This window comes from Poecilia mexicana, unplaced genomic scaffold (genome assembly GCF_051168715.1).
Source record: "Poecilia mexicana isolate PSO_F unplaced genomic scaffold, ASM5116871v1 scaffold_4, whole genome shotgun sequence".
Classification (NCBI taxonomy): domain Eukaryota; kingdom Metazoa; phylum Chordata; class Actinopteri; order Cyprinodontiformes; family Poeciliidae; genus Poecilia; species Poecilia mexicana.
In genome coordinates, this window is record NW_028263373.1 from 14,702,820 (window position 1) to 14,717,095 (window position 14,276).

At 37.9% G+C, this 14,276-nt stretch overlaps 1 protein-coding gene across 1 annotated transcript in view; it reads left to right on the forward strand.

Annotated features, from left to right (window-relative positions):
• pex5la (peroxisomal biogenesis factor 5-like a) overlaps window positions 1-14,276 on the forward strand; it is a 90,275-nt gene that overhangs the window by 58,268 nt on the left and 17,731 nt on the right. The window contains exons 8-11 of the mRNA XM_088005260.1: window positions 525-620; window positions 7,662-7,778; window positions 9,317-9,460; window positions 13,998-14,068. Of these exons, the coding sequence (XP_087861386.1) occupies window positions 525-620; window positions 7,662-7,778; window positions 9,317-9,460; window positions 13,998-14,068 (428 nt within the window). The remainder of the gene's footprint in view (window positions 1-524; window positions 621-7,661; window positions 7,779-9,316; window positions 9,461-13,997; window positions 14,069-14,276) is intronic.

Consider the following 14,276-nt stretch of genomic DNA (forward strand, 5'->3'; position numbering starts at 1 on the left):
TAAAAATAATGGAAATTACACTGCAGTCTGATAATGCCAAACTACATGCATGGACTTAACTGGATGATTTTTTTTTTTTTTTTCAAACCAGGACAAAGCATTGTATCTAAGTTTGTCAGAAAATTTATCAGCTTGTGTCGTTTTTTTTATTATTATTATTATTGCATGTGCAGGTGCACAGAAATTGGGCCAGGCTTGGGTAGAGGATGAAATTGAGAGAAGCCAGTTTTTTTCAGATGTGGACCGGGTGGTGGGGATGTACGCTGGCGGTGGTTGCTGACATTAGTGATTCTGCCATCCTTCCTGAGCATGTCAGAGGCTTTGTTGAGGCAGGAATATTTACTGGGCCCTGAGAAAGCTGCAACGGCTGACCCTGCACACTCTCCCAACCCGCCTCTTCCTCTGGCTGCGCGTGTGTGCTGTGATGTGCTACGTGAATGTAAAGGTGTACGTGTAATAGACCTTTTCTTGGCATAAATGTTTATATCATGAAATGTGTGTATGTGTGTGTGTGTGTGTGACAGGCTCGTCTAACGAAGGAGCAGCGCTGGGGGAGCGCCCTCCTGTCAAGACATCAGTCCCTGGAGGAGGAGTTTGAGCGAGCCAAGGCTGCTGTTGAGGTAAGCCGTGTGCAGCTCGGTGCTATTGCTCACATCTGTCACCTGTCAAAAGCAAGGCATCTTCCCCGCCAACTTTTAATGAGATTTAACACGAATCGCCAAGATGGTTTTTCAATTTCCAGCAGATAAAATTTGTGTAACTTGTGTAATGTCCTTGTGAGGGATATATTTTTTAAAGTTAGGAGATGGAATAATGATGAAAATAGAATAAACAGTTTTTTTGTTGTTGTTGTTTTTAACGACAACAATATTTATGGCTTGTTTATTTAATGAACAAAAACAATGCTAACTCTGTGGGTTAAGCTACGAATAAAGCTCACACTTTATACCCAATGCTTCCAAATGAGTCCCTGCAGAAGAAATGCTTAAAAAACATGTTTTCTGTTTTACTTTTGAAGCTTAAATCTTATATCTTATAGTCCTATCTAGTCTTTTGTTTTTGGTATTTTTAAAGCCATTTCTTTATAATTACACCACCAATTTAAACCCCCCAAAAAGGAAACGAAAACAAATTAAATTTTTTAATGTGCATTGTTTGACTATATGGATGGTTTTTCAACACCATTAAATGTTGAGCTGATATATTTAACTTTTTATCCTGTAATGTAACAAAATTCAGCTCCAAAGTTTCGACTCCTGCATTGTTCTGATGCCAACTAGTGGTCAAATATGGAATTGTATTTTAAAAATGTAAAATTTCAACAAGACGGCCGACTTTGGAAACGTACACACAGTTATGACCCCATGTGATAGCTTATTTAGACTATATAAAAAAGTGTAATAATTTATTTAAAAATAGCTTTATAAAAACAACCACAGAAGCCTTTATTTATTTGGCGATAAAAGTTGTAAAATGCCATAAGTCTGTTATGACAATAAAATCTAACTTATTTATTACATTTTTATTTATTATAAAGAGTCATTCTTGCCACCAGGTGTAATTAATGAAACAGAGCTTCGTGGACCAGAACACAGTCAGGTGTTGATCAACCCAGCCGCTGAAAATTGTCACTCTCTTTTAGGTACAGTTTCAGATAGCTCACACACATAACTGATGAATCACAGACATCTTATCAATCTGAAACATATTTATTATTTACCTTATTAGAAAATCAAAGAGAATCTCTGTAGAGTTTCTGTAAGAGGATTTTTGAGCCATATTAACTAAACTGCATATCGTCTGTTGATCCTGTGGAAATCTTCCCGCTGTTGCCTTTTCAACTCTTCCAGCCCTTTACACCTCAGACAAATGATCCTGTTTCTACCTCTTAGATTGTTCTTTCCCCTGTGGCGAAAGCTGACAGTAATGCTAAATCCTCCCCCTAAACTTCATGAGATTACTGACCCAGAAATATATCCATGATTTCAGCAGCTAACGCTAAGAAAGTAAATATGTTTGTCATTTTCAGTCAGACATCTCAGAAGCCACAGGGAGATAGTAAACTTGAAGAGTTCTGATGAATCTGACAGAAACTCTTTTACTATGAGGATCCAATAGTCGTGTTGAGAAAAATTAACAGCAAATATTTTCAGCTGTATAGGAATGTGGGTTGTGAAAATCACTGACTGAATTTGTTAGTGTAGTGATGTGATTTATTTGACTCCTTTTTGATTTTATTATTCTGAGATCAGGAATTTGCACATAATTTTACATATTTTTTTTTTAAATAAATTACATGAAACAGTACTACTTTTAATTTTTACCCAGTTCTTTTTACTCTTTTATTTTTGGGTCTAGTTGCCTTTATGTAGCAGTAATCAGACAGGAAGGGTGTAGAGAGAGGAGGAAATAGTCCAAAAGAACCAAGAACGAAATCCCTTTTCAAACGTAGCAATGATGTCTCAAGACAAAAGACAAAAACTATCCACAAAATCAACACACATGGTAGGTGAGTGATGACACCACAAAATGCTCCTGAACAACCATCTCAGCCTGGCACATCGACTTGTAACTGTATCCTTCATCCTCAGCTTCCTCTGTGGATAAGTTGTGCTGCGAGGAGTCTTAATGTTTCTGCTTTCTTTGGAAGTGTCCAAAGCCCACATCACATAACTCCAATTTAAAAGGCAATGCATACTCCTGCCCTTTCACATTCATCTAGGAATCCTAGAAGAGATAACTCAGAGAATATTAAATCAGCACCGAGCTTTTCACTTTAAACCATTGGTCTTAGAAGAGCCAGACAAACATAAGGAAATTAGGGCCCAGAGAGGCAGCAGACAAAGAATTATTCTCAGAAGTATTAGCTCCGTCTTACAGAGTCGCCCCTGATAAGAAACTGTAAGGTTTTATGTCTTTATACATAAAAACCAATGGAGAAGGGAGGAGAAAGGGTGGTGATCCAAGAGATGGGGCTCAGCTTTGAATTCCTGTTCCGGGAAGGTGATGAGGAGATATTTAAAGAAGGCAAATGGCTGTGCATTTTAAATGAGGTGGTGACAGTGAAATACTTTCATGGAATCACTGAAACAGCGAAAGCATGACTTTGAAAAACACTGAGGTACAATTAAAAATACTCCCACACCGGTGATAAAATGAGAGAAAGGTGACCGTAAGTCCTTTTTTTGTATAAAATGACAACAGGAGAGATTTAGTTTTGTTATTTAGAACATTGTCAAACAGTTTGATACTGCAGAAGAAATACAGTTCTCTAAAGACTGTATCTCTTCTTTTTTCTGCAGAGTTTCAGAGTCTTCACTGTTTTCTTATTTGCCTGTCATCTCGTCTGACCTTCATTTTCTTCTTTGTCGTCCATCATATTATTGTATTATTGTTGCAAACTGTTTTATTTGCATGGAGGCAACCATGAAAAACCTATTAAATAATATTCAAAAATAGAATAGAATAGAATAGAATAGAATAGAATAGAATAGAAACTTTAATTTCAAAATACATAATTTGTAATTTGGAACTAATGAAAATGGTTCCTACTAAGCAAACGGCCGTTAAAACCAGGTTTTAAACAATTAAACTAAGCAGTAATCAGTCGTGTAGAAAAATTGTTTGTTCTTCTTATACTTACCAATTTTTTGCATGTTTTCATTGGTATTTGACCATTTATCTTTGGGGATGATTTCCAAGTCTTTGAGAATAAAAGATCAGACATTTATTGACGTTTTGATTGATTTTACAACATTTTACAACAGTTTTATGATGGTCCACAACAGAAGCACACAGTCAGCTCCTGAAAGACATTTCCAAAGTTTTATTATTCCCTTCTTTAATGGCTTTGTAGTATTTTGTCCAAGGAGATGTTTTATTCTCCTCTGAGTGACATTATCAGGACTCCAGCTTCCTATTTTTGTCCTGCTGACCAAGGACTTGCCCTGTGCAGCATAGCAGCGGGTAGCTCATTAACATTAAAAGGCCAGGCCAGGCCTGAGCTGGAGATGAAAAGGACTTTTTTTCCCCATCATGAGGCTGCTGTGTCACCAGTAAATAATGAGACTTTCCCTTTTTTTTTCTTAAGTATGCTCCCTGGACAAAATATGGATAAGTAACCTCGAGGAACTGCCTGCTTGGCTCCAGAGACTCTGACTCAGGTCGAAATAATTAAAGTTGATGTTTAATGTTAAAACTTTTAGGCTACCTAGCATAACACAGTTGAATACAGTTGAATGCCAAATAAACAGGTTTTCTAGTAGGATTTTCATGTATCAGAACAAATCCCGAGCTGATATATTTATCCGGATTGGTTCATATATCAGGAGTTACAATATTTGCAAATGTTTGTTAATTCTTTAATCCTTCCAGACCGAACTGAATGCCGACGATCCAACCAAATTTGCAGTACCCTAAAATATTCCAAAGGTTTCTGAAAGGGGGGACGTCGAGTTTTCCAGCCAATCTCTGCTGGAAAACGATTATTTCACCCCAGCCGTGGCATGAAGTGAAATTAATCTGAAAAGCGCTCTTTTAATAGACAGTAAATTGTGAAAATAACTTGCTATATATTGAAAGTTCCAGTTGTTATGGATAAATAGGCAAACATATATTTACTCAGGACATTTAAAGAACTGAGTATGATTAAGATAAACAAAAATGTCCAGACGGACATTTGAAACTTAGGTCATAAAGGGTTAACAATAATTGTGTGTTTATCAAAACAAGATTGCTATTAAAAATCTCTCATGTCTCCAAGCCTTCTTCGCTGGCAGAATAAAGAAATCGCACTTCGAATGAACAGCAGTTTTCTATTTTTACTTTACGTTGCTGAGGTTCTTTCTTTGTGAAGTTTCTTTATACACCGTGTTTTGTTTTTTTGGGGGGGGTTTTTTGTTCTTGTCTGGCAGCTGGTGAACATAAAGTTTATATATGACAGCTGGCTTTGCAGAATGTTAGGTTTTATCTCTTGGACCAAATTAATGTGGATGGTGAAAAGGCTCATTTGTGCTCTAACAAAGCTTTTCATCCAATTCCTTTTGGGAGTACAGTATACGAATGGGGAGCAATGCTTAATGAGGCAAAAACAGGGGTCGCTTTGCAGTGCTGGGTTTATGCATTGATATTTTAATGAAAGTAAAAGGATAAGATTACTGGAAAAACCTCCACAATGGTATTCTAATAATGTGACCACTGTATGTGGTCATGCAAATCTTTTAACACCCTGTGCATTTAAATTAGTTTGAAGATATGTAGTCATATTCAATGATTTACATTATTCTTTCTGATGAGACTCAATTCTTATTTTAAAAGTACATTTTGAAAATAACTTAAGCTAATAAGAATGATACTTTTCATTAAACCCACATTTCTGGATTATAAAATGTTTTATTTGGTCTGATTATATTTTAATTTTAAATTTAGAAAATTAAATAATTTCTATGCACCTGACATGGATTGTAGTTGAGAGTGAGAATCTGCTTTGGCTGCATGTATCCCCTCTGTCTGCCCTATGCAGATTAAGCCACACTAATCATGATGTAGGTATTACCAATTAATTTCTAACCAGTTGTGCCATGTTTATTGGCTGGGAGCTCCTTCAGAGCGGCTCAGATTAAAAGTCGGAGCTATGGGCTCTTTCCAGTAAGACACCGGATTAAAATTTTCTCACTGTGTTTATGCTCTGTTTCCCTTAATTAAACTGTCAGCACCAGTGTTAAAAACAACATCACAGCAATATAAGGAAACGTATTTGTAATAAAAACATGCCCGCACACTCACTCCATTTTAAACATGCATCTCATCATACGATGTGATTAGAGGAAGGGTAGATTGACAAGATACAAGTAATGAGACGATGAACTAAGTCACAGTGCAAACACGGGCCCACGGCACTGTAAGGAATAATGAAAAGCATTAAGGAAATGATAATAGCTGCTGCATGAAAATCATTAAAACAGGCATCAGGACGGAGATTAAGAGCAATCAGAAACAAATGAGATGCAATGTGTGATGGTTCCACCAAAGCACTAAAACAAATCTGCTTTCAAGGATAACCCGCATTATACACCCTGCAACAATACTCAGAATGAAATATTTAGTGAATAAAGATATGGAATAAACTTTAACTTTATTTATTTAAGTTTCTCAAATTGCAAAAGATGTTAAAATCAAAGTAAGGTAAACACCATCACTATCAATCATGTGGAGGATTTACTGTCATCTCACCTCAACTCCTGACTTCTTACCGTGTAAATATATAAATCTGTATTTCACGCAGCATCTGCAGCATCAGTGCACACACAGTGACTGTATTTTGATCCGTCATGTACTGATGGAGTCCAGGCTTTTGTCAGTCAGTCACATGACGAGGCTGTTCTGCTCTGCTTGGCTTCATTCTTCCCGGTTCGCTCTCCTTTCTGACAGGAAGACATCCGAAAATCATGGAACCAGCCAGATGGAAGAGAAAAAGCTGTGGCTATTCATTGCCAGCAAAAGCATCTGTAGTGGCAGCAATATGCACAAAAAGAGAGGGGACCACTCATTAAGAAGTGTTCAAATGTATAAACACAAAAAACTTGATTCATGCTCATCTGATGCCGGTTTGAATCGGAGTCGATCTTCCTTCAGAGAAACATTTCTCTAACAATATCTGCTTTGAGTTTGTAAAATATTACACTAAGGTCTTTCGGCTTACTGGTGATAGACGTAGACAAATTCACATTAAGTAGGTTAAATATTTTCAATTCAAAGTACTATTATGCACTTAAAGAGTATTTAAATTACAACAAAGTCTGCTATTAATTAAATAAAATTAAACACAGCTTTCACTCTTAACGTTGTTTACTGAATCAGTCTAAAACTCATACTGGGTACAAATGGAAAGATTTCAGATTATAATACATGGAAATAATGGATTCAACCTGAAAACAGTTCATTTATGTCTCATATTGAAGTTTCAGAGGCTTTATAAGACAAGGGCTCATGAAGAAAAGGCTCATCTTTCTCAAAGGTCCAGGATTTGCTTCTCTGCCAAACATAAAGATGAAACGTGAATGCAGAAAGTGATTTGGCATCTTAAACTGACAGGTTGCCCATCAAGAGAGAACCTCAGCTCTGTTAGCAGCTAATTAAATGCCAGCAAATAACAGTTCAAATGTCAAGCTGATAGAGACTGTACAGTCCTGGGTTGGGATGCTTTCACATTTGCAATTAAGATATTTTTAGACTATATTTCATTCTATAATAAGAATATGATTATAGAGCTTAATAACATTACATTATATATTTTAAGGCCATCATTTTAACACATAGACTTTCAATATATTGTGTTTTATTTTATTAAATAACCTTTTTTTATTTGACCTGCTGCTCAATTACTAAAGGACTTTATTTTTTCATCCATATCTTTGTTTTCGGTTAACAAACTTTTTTAAGCTCCACTTTGACATATAAGTATAACTCAGACGGAGGGCGAAGTCTATAAATTACAAAGACTCGCTAATCTTGACAAATGTGACATTTCCAGGTGATGGAAAACCTAACAGGAGCATTCGTTTTACAGCACACTAATCAGTCATTCCCCGCTGTCACCTTGCACTCTCTCCCCATCTAACCAACCGTAATCCTCCACTGCTTCCTCTGTATGATGTCTGCAGTCGGATACAGAGTTCTGGGACAAGATGCAGGCAGAGTGGGAAGAACTGGCCCGACGAAACTGGCTGACAGAAAACGAGCAGGCACAAATACCCTCATCTGTATCTCCACATGAAAAGGTCAGAATGTTTTACAGCATCCGTGTGCAGGAGTCTCTCCAGATGGTGAAGAAAATGTGCAGAAGACATTTAAAACGATCATCCATTTCCACTGCAGCCACATGTTTGATCAGAAGGAGACATTGGTGGCAATAACTCAATAAGATCAGCTCTCCTTCCTTAAGACAGACAATTTTAAATCCGTTGACATTATGAGTCAAATTAAACCACTTTGTGTTTTACTCGGGGTTAAACTGAGATGCATGTAAATAAATGTGTAATTTGTATGTTTGTAAACTGCCTTGAGATGAAATCTGTTCTGATTTGGTGTCTTAAAACAATTAATGTAGTCACAGCACACCTGCAGTAAGCGATGCATTATTTACAAAGAGCTGCACAAAGTTCTCACATTAGGATTTTAATTAAATGCAAATTAAGAGCCTAAAGAGCCACAATGCAATACCGAAATGAGTCATTTATTGATCATTATTTACGTTTTTAATTTTATACGTAATTTAAAAATGAAACAATAAAAGGTTTTTTCATAACTTTCTGTAGCAGCACAGTAACATATTTGCAGCATTGCCAATGGAGGCCAAAGCATCTACATCCAAGCAGACGAGTCGCCGTTCAGTTTAACAAATCAGGTGTTACGGTTTATTTATGGGCTCCTAAATTGTTGTCTGATGCCCTGTAGCACAGGTGATTCGAAATAATTACAGTCAAACTACAGTAAACCTTTGTCAAATGGTGTAATTAATAAATGATTCAAGCATTTCAGTTGGTACAGAAACACAAACCTGTTTATTCATTGTTTTGTTTTGCTTTCTATACAATCTTATAAAGAAATCTTATCATTTCTTTATAAGATTTTGACTATTTTTTGCCCGACTTCTAAAACTTGTCCAAGTCAATATTGAAACTCAAAAGTCAAGGCACGAATATTACATCAGCCTTTAGAATTGGCAAAGGCTTAAATATAAAATAACAATCCTCAATTTTATGCTGCCAAAGGCTCTAAAAATATCAGAAACATTCTCAATGTTTTGGAAATAAGCTCTTCATATATTAATATTAGTTTATTTTTTGCTTGCCAAATATATCATTAATTTTATTACATTGGAAATGGATGTAAAAGCACCTACTGTACGCCAGAGTATTCCTGAACCATTCAACCATGAACTGACCTTCTCATGAAAGCAAACCCCATGAGATTAGCATTATGGGCCTTCTGATTCCCAGCACAAAGTCAGATCTTACAGAAAAAAGCAGTTTCAAAGTCATCAAGGACAAATGCATGTAAAAGAGTAGGTTCATCCAAGTTGACAAAGAAAAAAATGCAAGGTTTAACATTTAAAGAGAACAGTCGAACCCAAAGGAGCTCCTCACAGGTTTGATGTGAAGCAGAAAGGGGGAGAAAAAAAATCAATGCCTCCTGTTGGAGCCTAACTTAAAAATCAACAGCACGGGATCGCTGCATTGGTGTGCATTTTCATGTGAAGCGGAAAAACTGACATTGCCTCTGCCCCTGTTTTTGTTGTTTTCTCCTCTGCTGACAGGGTTACTACTTCCACACAGATAATCCTTATAAGGACTTGCCTAATGCATTTGAGGAGGGACTGAAGAAATCTCGCGAGGGAGACTTGCCAAACGCTGTGCTTTTGCTCGAAGCAGCCGTCTTGCAGGACCCTCATGATTCAGAGGTGAATTAATTTAGCACACACACACACCTTGGTTTGTGGTTTGTTTGCTCTTTGCCCTATTTGACTACCAAAGTTAACCATGGGGACGTTCATATTTACGCATGCATTTTTATCGGAGGAGAAGGAGGGAACATTTATTGCACTGACTCCGAGAAATACTGCAGCCTGCACCTGGATAAGCTGCATACCTTAATCACAGTCCAACCCCACCTTCTCCACCTCATGCGGTGAGAAGCTGCATAGGAAGAGCGCCTGCCTGACCACAGGCTGTGTGAAGCTGATTTAGCAGACAGCATCCACAGGCCTGACGCTGATTGCCTGCAGCAGGAGTGTTTACTGTAGCTCACAACTTTCTCCTCATCAGGGCTTCCATTTGCTCAACGAGCTGAATAATAGCTCATTCTAGTATATTTTTAAATCTTCCTCTTTTTACTAAAAGAGTGACCTCTTTGCAAGCTCAAAGAGCAAAGCCGTCACACAGAGTGCTTTCAGAGTCCCCTGGAACATACAGAAATGTGCCCGTTACTCCAAGGAGAGGATTATCCTGTGGTGTATGGAACTAATACGATTCCCAAATTCCTCACAGGGTGCTTAGTGGCTTATTGCCCCACCGTGAATCATTCAGAAATAATTTTGCCCCTCGTTTCAAAGAGTCAAGCAAAACGGCATCGTCAGAGATTACCTTCGAAATAAGTTAATGAACGTACCATTACGTTAAAGTTTTTAGATTGCAGTTTGTTAAGCATGTTTAATCATTTTCTTTCTACTTAGCAATCATCTGCAGCCTCTGTGTGTTTGTGTTTTGACTATGTCTGTCACATAAAATCCCACTCATGTGACAAAGTGTGAAAACATTCAAAGGGTGTGAATATGTTTGCAAGGCATTGTAGTTATTAACCATTTCTCCTTTAAAAATATGAGAACAGTAAAGAACATGAACCTGTTTCTGGAAGACAGGACATTTAAATGGAAATAAAATTAGTGCTGCTGTTGAAGAGTTTAGTTTAAACCCTGACAAAATCACTGAGGTCATATGAAAATGAACAATTTTAGTCAGACATATATAAAAAATAAAAAACGCTCAAACTTATCGTTGAACGTTAAATATTTTTCTTTTTGCTAAATTAAAGAGCAGAATAAAGTTTTCCTGTAAAATAAGTTACTACCTCAGCTCTTCAGGAACTGGTACAACTCCTGTTTCCCTGTTAGCTATATGGGATCATATACAATCCCTGAAATTTGCCTAAGAAGTTATTATACTTGTATTTCTCAAGGAGTTAGAAGCCAAAGCTGATCTCATCTGTCGGTCTATTGCTGATTAATTTGGCTGGCTCTCTTCCTTGACTTTGCAAACATTAGGCCTCGGTAAAAAGAATTGCCAACACAGCAATTTGTATGTAAAGCTGTAATACCAAAGTGCTTTATTTTTCCAAGGTAGATATAGACACTGAATGCAAATCATCTTATTTATCTTTACAGTTTCCTGAAACACAAACTGTCATCAGATTTTTGCATTCATGGCATTTTTTGCACTTCGGGTTTGTTTCTGTATAAGTTTTAAAGTAATCAATTACTTTTCATTTTTCTTAATTCAAATTTAAGGCATTCTTTGGTTAATTTGAGCAGTTTGATGAAATGTATTTGCTCTGGTTTTGCTATTACACCATTTTCCACATCTTGTAGTTTGTTAAAGTAAATCTGATGTCCGCTTTTGTTCATCACATTTGGGAAAAAAAAAAACAGGCAACAAGGCAAAATTATTTCTGAACTGGGAAAATTAGGATCCATCAGTGTTGTGTTCAAGACCACCTAACCCGAGACCAAGACAAGACCAAGACCAGAGTGTATCGAGACCGAGACAAGACCAAGACTTTTAGGGTCCGAGACCAAGTCAAGACCAAGACCGAGGAAAGTCGAGACCGAGTCAAGACCAAGACCAGCGGCCCGCGCTACATAACACAATAAAATGTAAAATATGATCGAAATTGCTTCTCAGAATAATCTGAAAGATCCATATTCCCATAAAAACACCTAGATATTAAATACTTAATACATTTTACCAATATTAAATATTCCATTTCTGCACGAGACCATGTGTGATGGTCTCGTGCCATCCCTAAAAACATAGCACCCTGGGAATTTGCCCATATTGCTCATATAAGAATCCACCACTGTTGCACCATTAAACATAGCAATTGAGGCAATGCCCTGATGGTAAAAAACACTCAACTATGAACACTGACCAAGGAGCAACAAGCAAGAAGTAACCAAACAGAAGGCGCTCATCGGGACTGTTTTCACTCTCTATCCCAGTACATGAAGCCAGGTAGTCTGACACCATGGCAGACATTACAGCTGCCACTTTGAACAAAAACAAAGAGCAATGTGCATGCTCTGCGTGCTCTTTCGTTCTTGTGTTTTAGTTATTTGTTAATTTAAATATCAACGTACATAATTAAATGTATGTACATTTAATTACATACATACATAATTAAATGTATGTACATGGCATGGTACACAATGATGCAGTGTACACAGAGCATTACTACAACAAAGAACGGGTGTTCTGTCAGATCAGCATACGTTGTCAGATAGTCGTACGCTTAGCTCAGACATGCATACGCTGTCATTACCATATGATTTTATTTAATCAGCAACATAGAATGATGACGTAGATCATCATACACTTGGTTATTAACAGTTGTATGGCATCCAGCTGCAGCCAGACCTACTTTAAATACACTTTGAAACCACGACAATGCATGTATATCTATCTAGTTATCATATTATGTCATATTATAAACAATTTAATGACTTATTTTTGTCATAACTTGTTGCATATGCTGAACTGACAACTCCACTGACGGTCGGACTTCTTAAGGCGCATGCGCTGGCATGGTACTCACTGCATGTATGCTAGGAACATAGAATCATGACGTAGATCTGTTATTAACAGTTGTATGGCATCCTGACTTAGCGGTTAAGTGAGTTTTACACGGGCGTGTGTTGTAGCTGACTCCAGCTGCAGCCAGACCTGCTTTAAATACACTTTGCAACCATGACAACACATGTATATCTATATAGTTATAATTGAAAACAATTTAATGACTTATTTTCGTCATAACTTGCTGCATATGGTGAACTGACAACTCCTCTGACGGTCGGACTTCTTAATGCGCATGCGCAGGCATGGTACTCACTGCACGTATGCTATTCTGACAGTATATGGTAATCTGATAGAACAACGGCTCTCAGTGAGTGACACTCCAGTCCTATCTAATAAATAAAGAGCCGTGAAGAAGAATCGACTGTTTCTGAATGTCACATCACTATATTGCAGACTTTTGGACATAGCGTTGTCCTGTATATGCGACAAGTCAGTCAACATCTCCGCACAATAATTCAGGCAGAGTGACTTTTTCATCACAAATTCTTATGTGTCTCTGTACAGCTAGCTTTGCTAACATCACGTTAACGGAGCTTACCTTCTTTGAGCTACTTTTCTAAGTGACGAAAATAGTTAGACGTTGTCCCCATCGTCTCTGAAAACGAAGCGCTGCTGAGTTAGCTCTGGCCATCGGATTTCTTACTATTTATGCAGCGCTATTATATTACTGACGATTAGACAAACATTTTCTGCCGCTGAGACAAAACCACTGCGCATGTCCTGGAGCGCCGCGTGCGAGTGAAAGGTGGGGAGGGGGAGGGGGAGGAGGGAGTAGCGCCGCGCGCGAGTGAAAGGTGGGGAAGGGAGGGGGAGGAGGGAGGAGGGAGCAGCGCCGTGCTCGAGTGAAAGGTGGGGAGGGGAGCGGGAGGGGGAGAAACGCGTAGTTGCTTGGATTTTAATCGGTGAGTTTTGCATCCACTGAAAACAAAGATGTTAACAAATAAACTGGACAGTATGCTGTACGTTTAGTGATATTTTCACAGTTGCGGTCTCGACTGGTCTTGAAATAAAATGCCGAGTCCTCAGAGCCCGAGACCGAGACAAGACCGAGACCAAATGCGGTCGAGTCCGAGACGAGACCGAGACCATCAGAAAACGGTCTTAAGACCGGACTCGAGACCAAGACCGATCTCGAGTACCACAACACTGGGATCCATCATTCAAAGGAAAAAGATTCTTATCTTTTATCCACTGAAGATTTGGTGCTTGTGTAATTGCTTTTATTACCTACATGGTTAAAAACGTTCACAAAAAGATTTAATTGACTTATAGGCATTTACCTAATCAAGATTTTAAACAATTAATTACCCAAATGAGATGGGCGGGGGGGAATGAAATTGGGAAGCTGAAATAATCAGACAAATAAATTAAAGGTACATTTCTTCAAATAAGAGGAACGAAATGCTCAGCTGTGGTCGTCGATAAGCTCTGCAGCTCATGTAAGCTAGTTGATCTGCAGCGGCAGCATCAGTCGCTGCGTGACAGATCTCTGTTTTTTATTCCTTCTGTGTTTGACCCCCCCTGAGAAGACACGCTGTGGTTTTTCCTTCCTGCTATTTACTGATATCTGTATTCTCTGTTTCCCTACAGGCCTGGCAAGTCTTAGGGACAACACAGGCAGAAAATGAAAATGAGCAGGCGGCAATTGTCTCCCTCCAAAGGTAATGAGAAACATCTGAGTTCAGTTCTGATTTGAAATCTAAAAATAACTGAAGAACCTGATTTCATATTTGCTTAGAGGTTTATACAGGCTTTCTGACAATATGCACATACAGCTGGAGTTAGAGATAAATGGGCGCCAAGACCTTTGCAAAGTACCATAAATTGGATGGTGTTTTTTTTTTTACATTCTGTCACATTTCAATTATA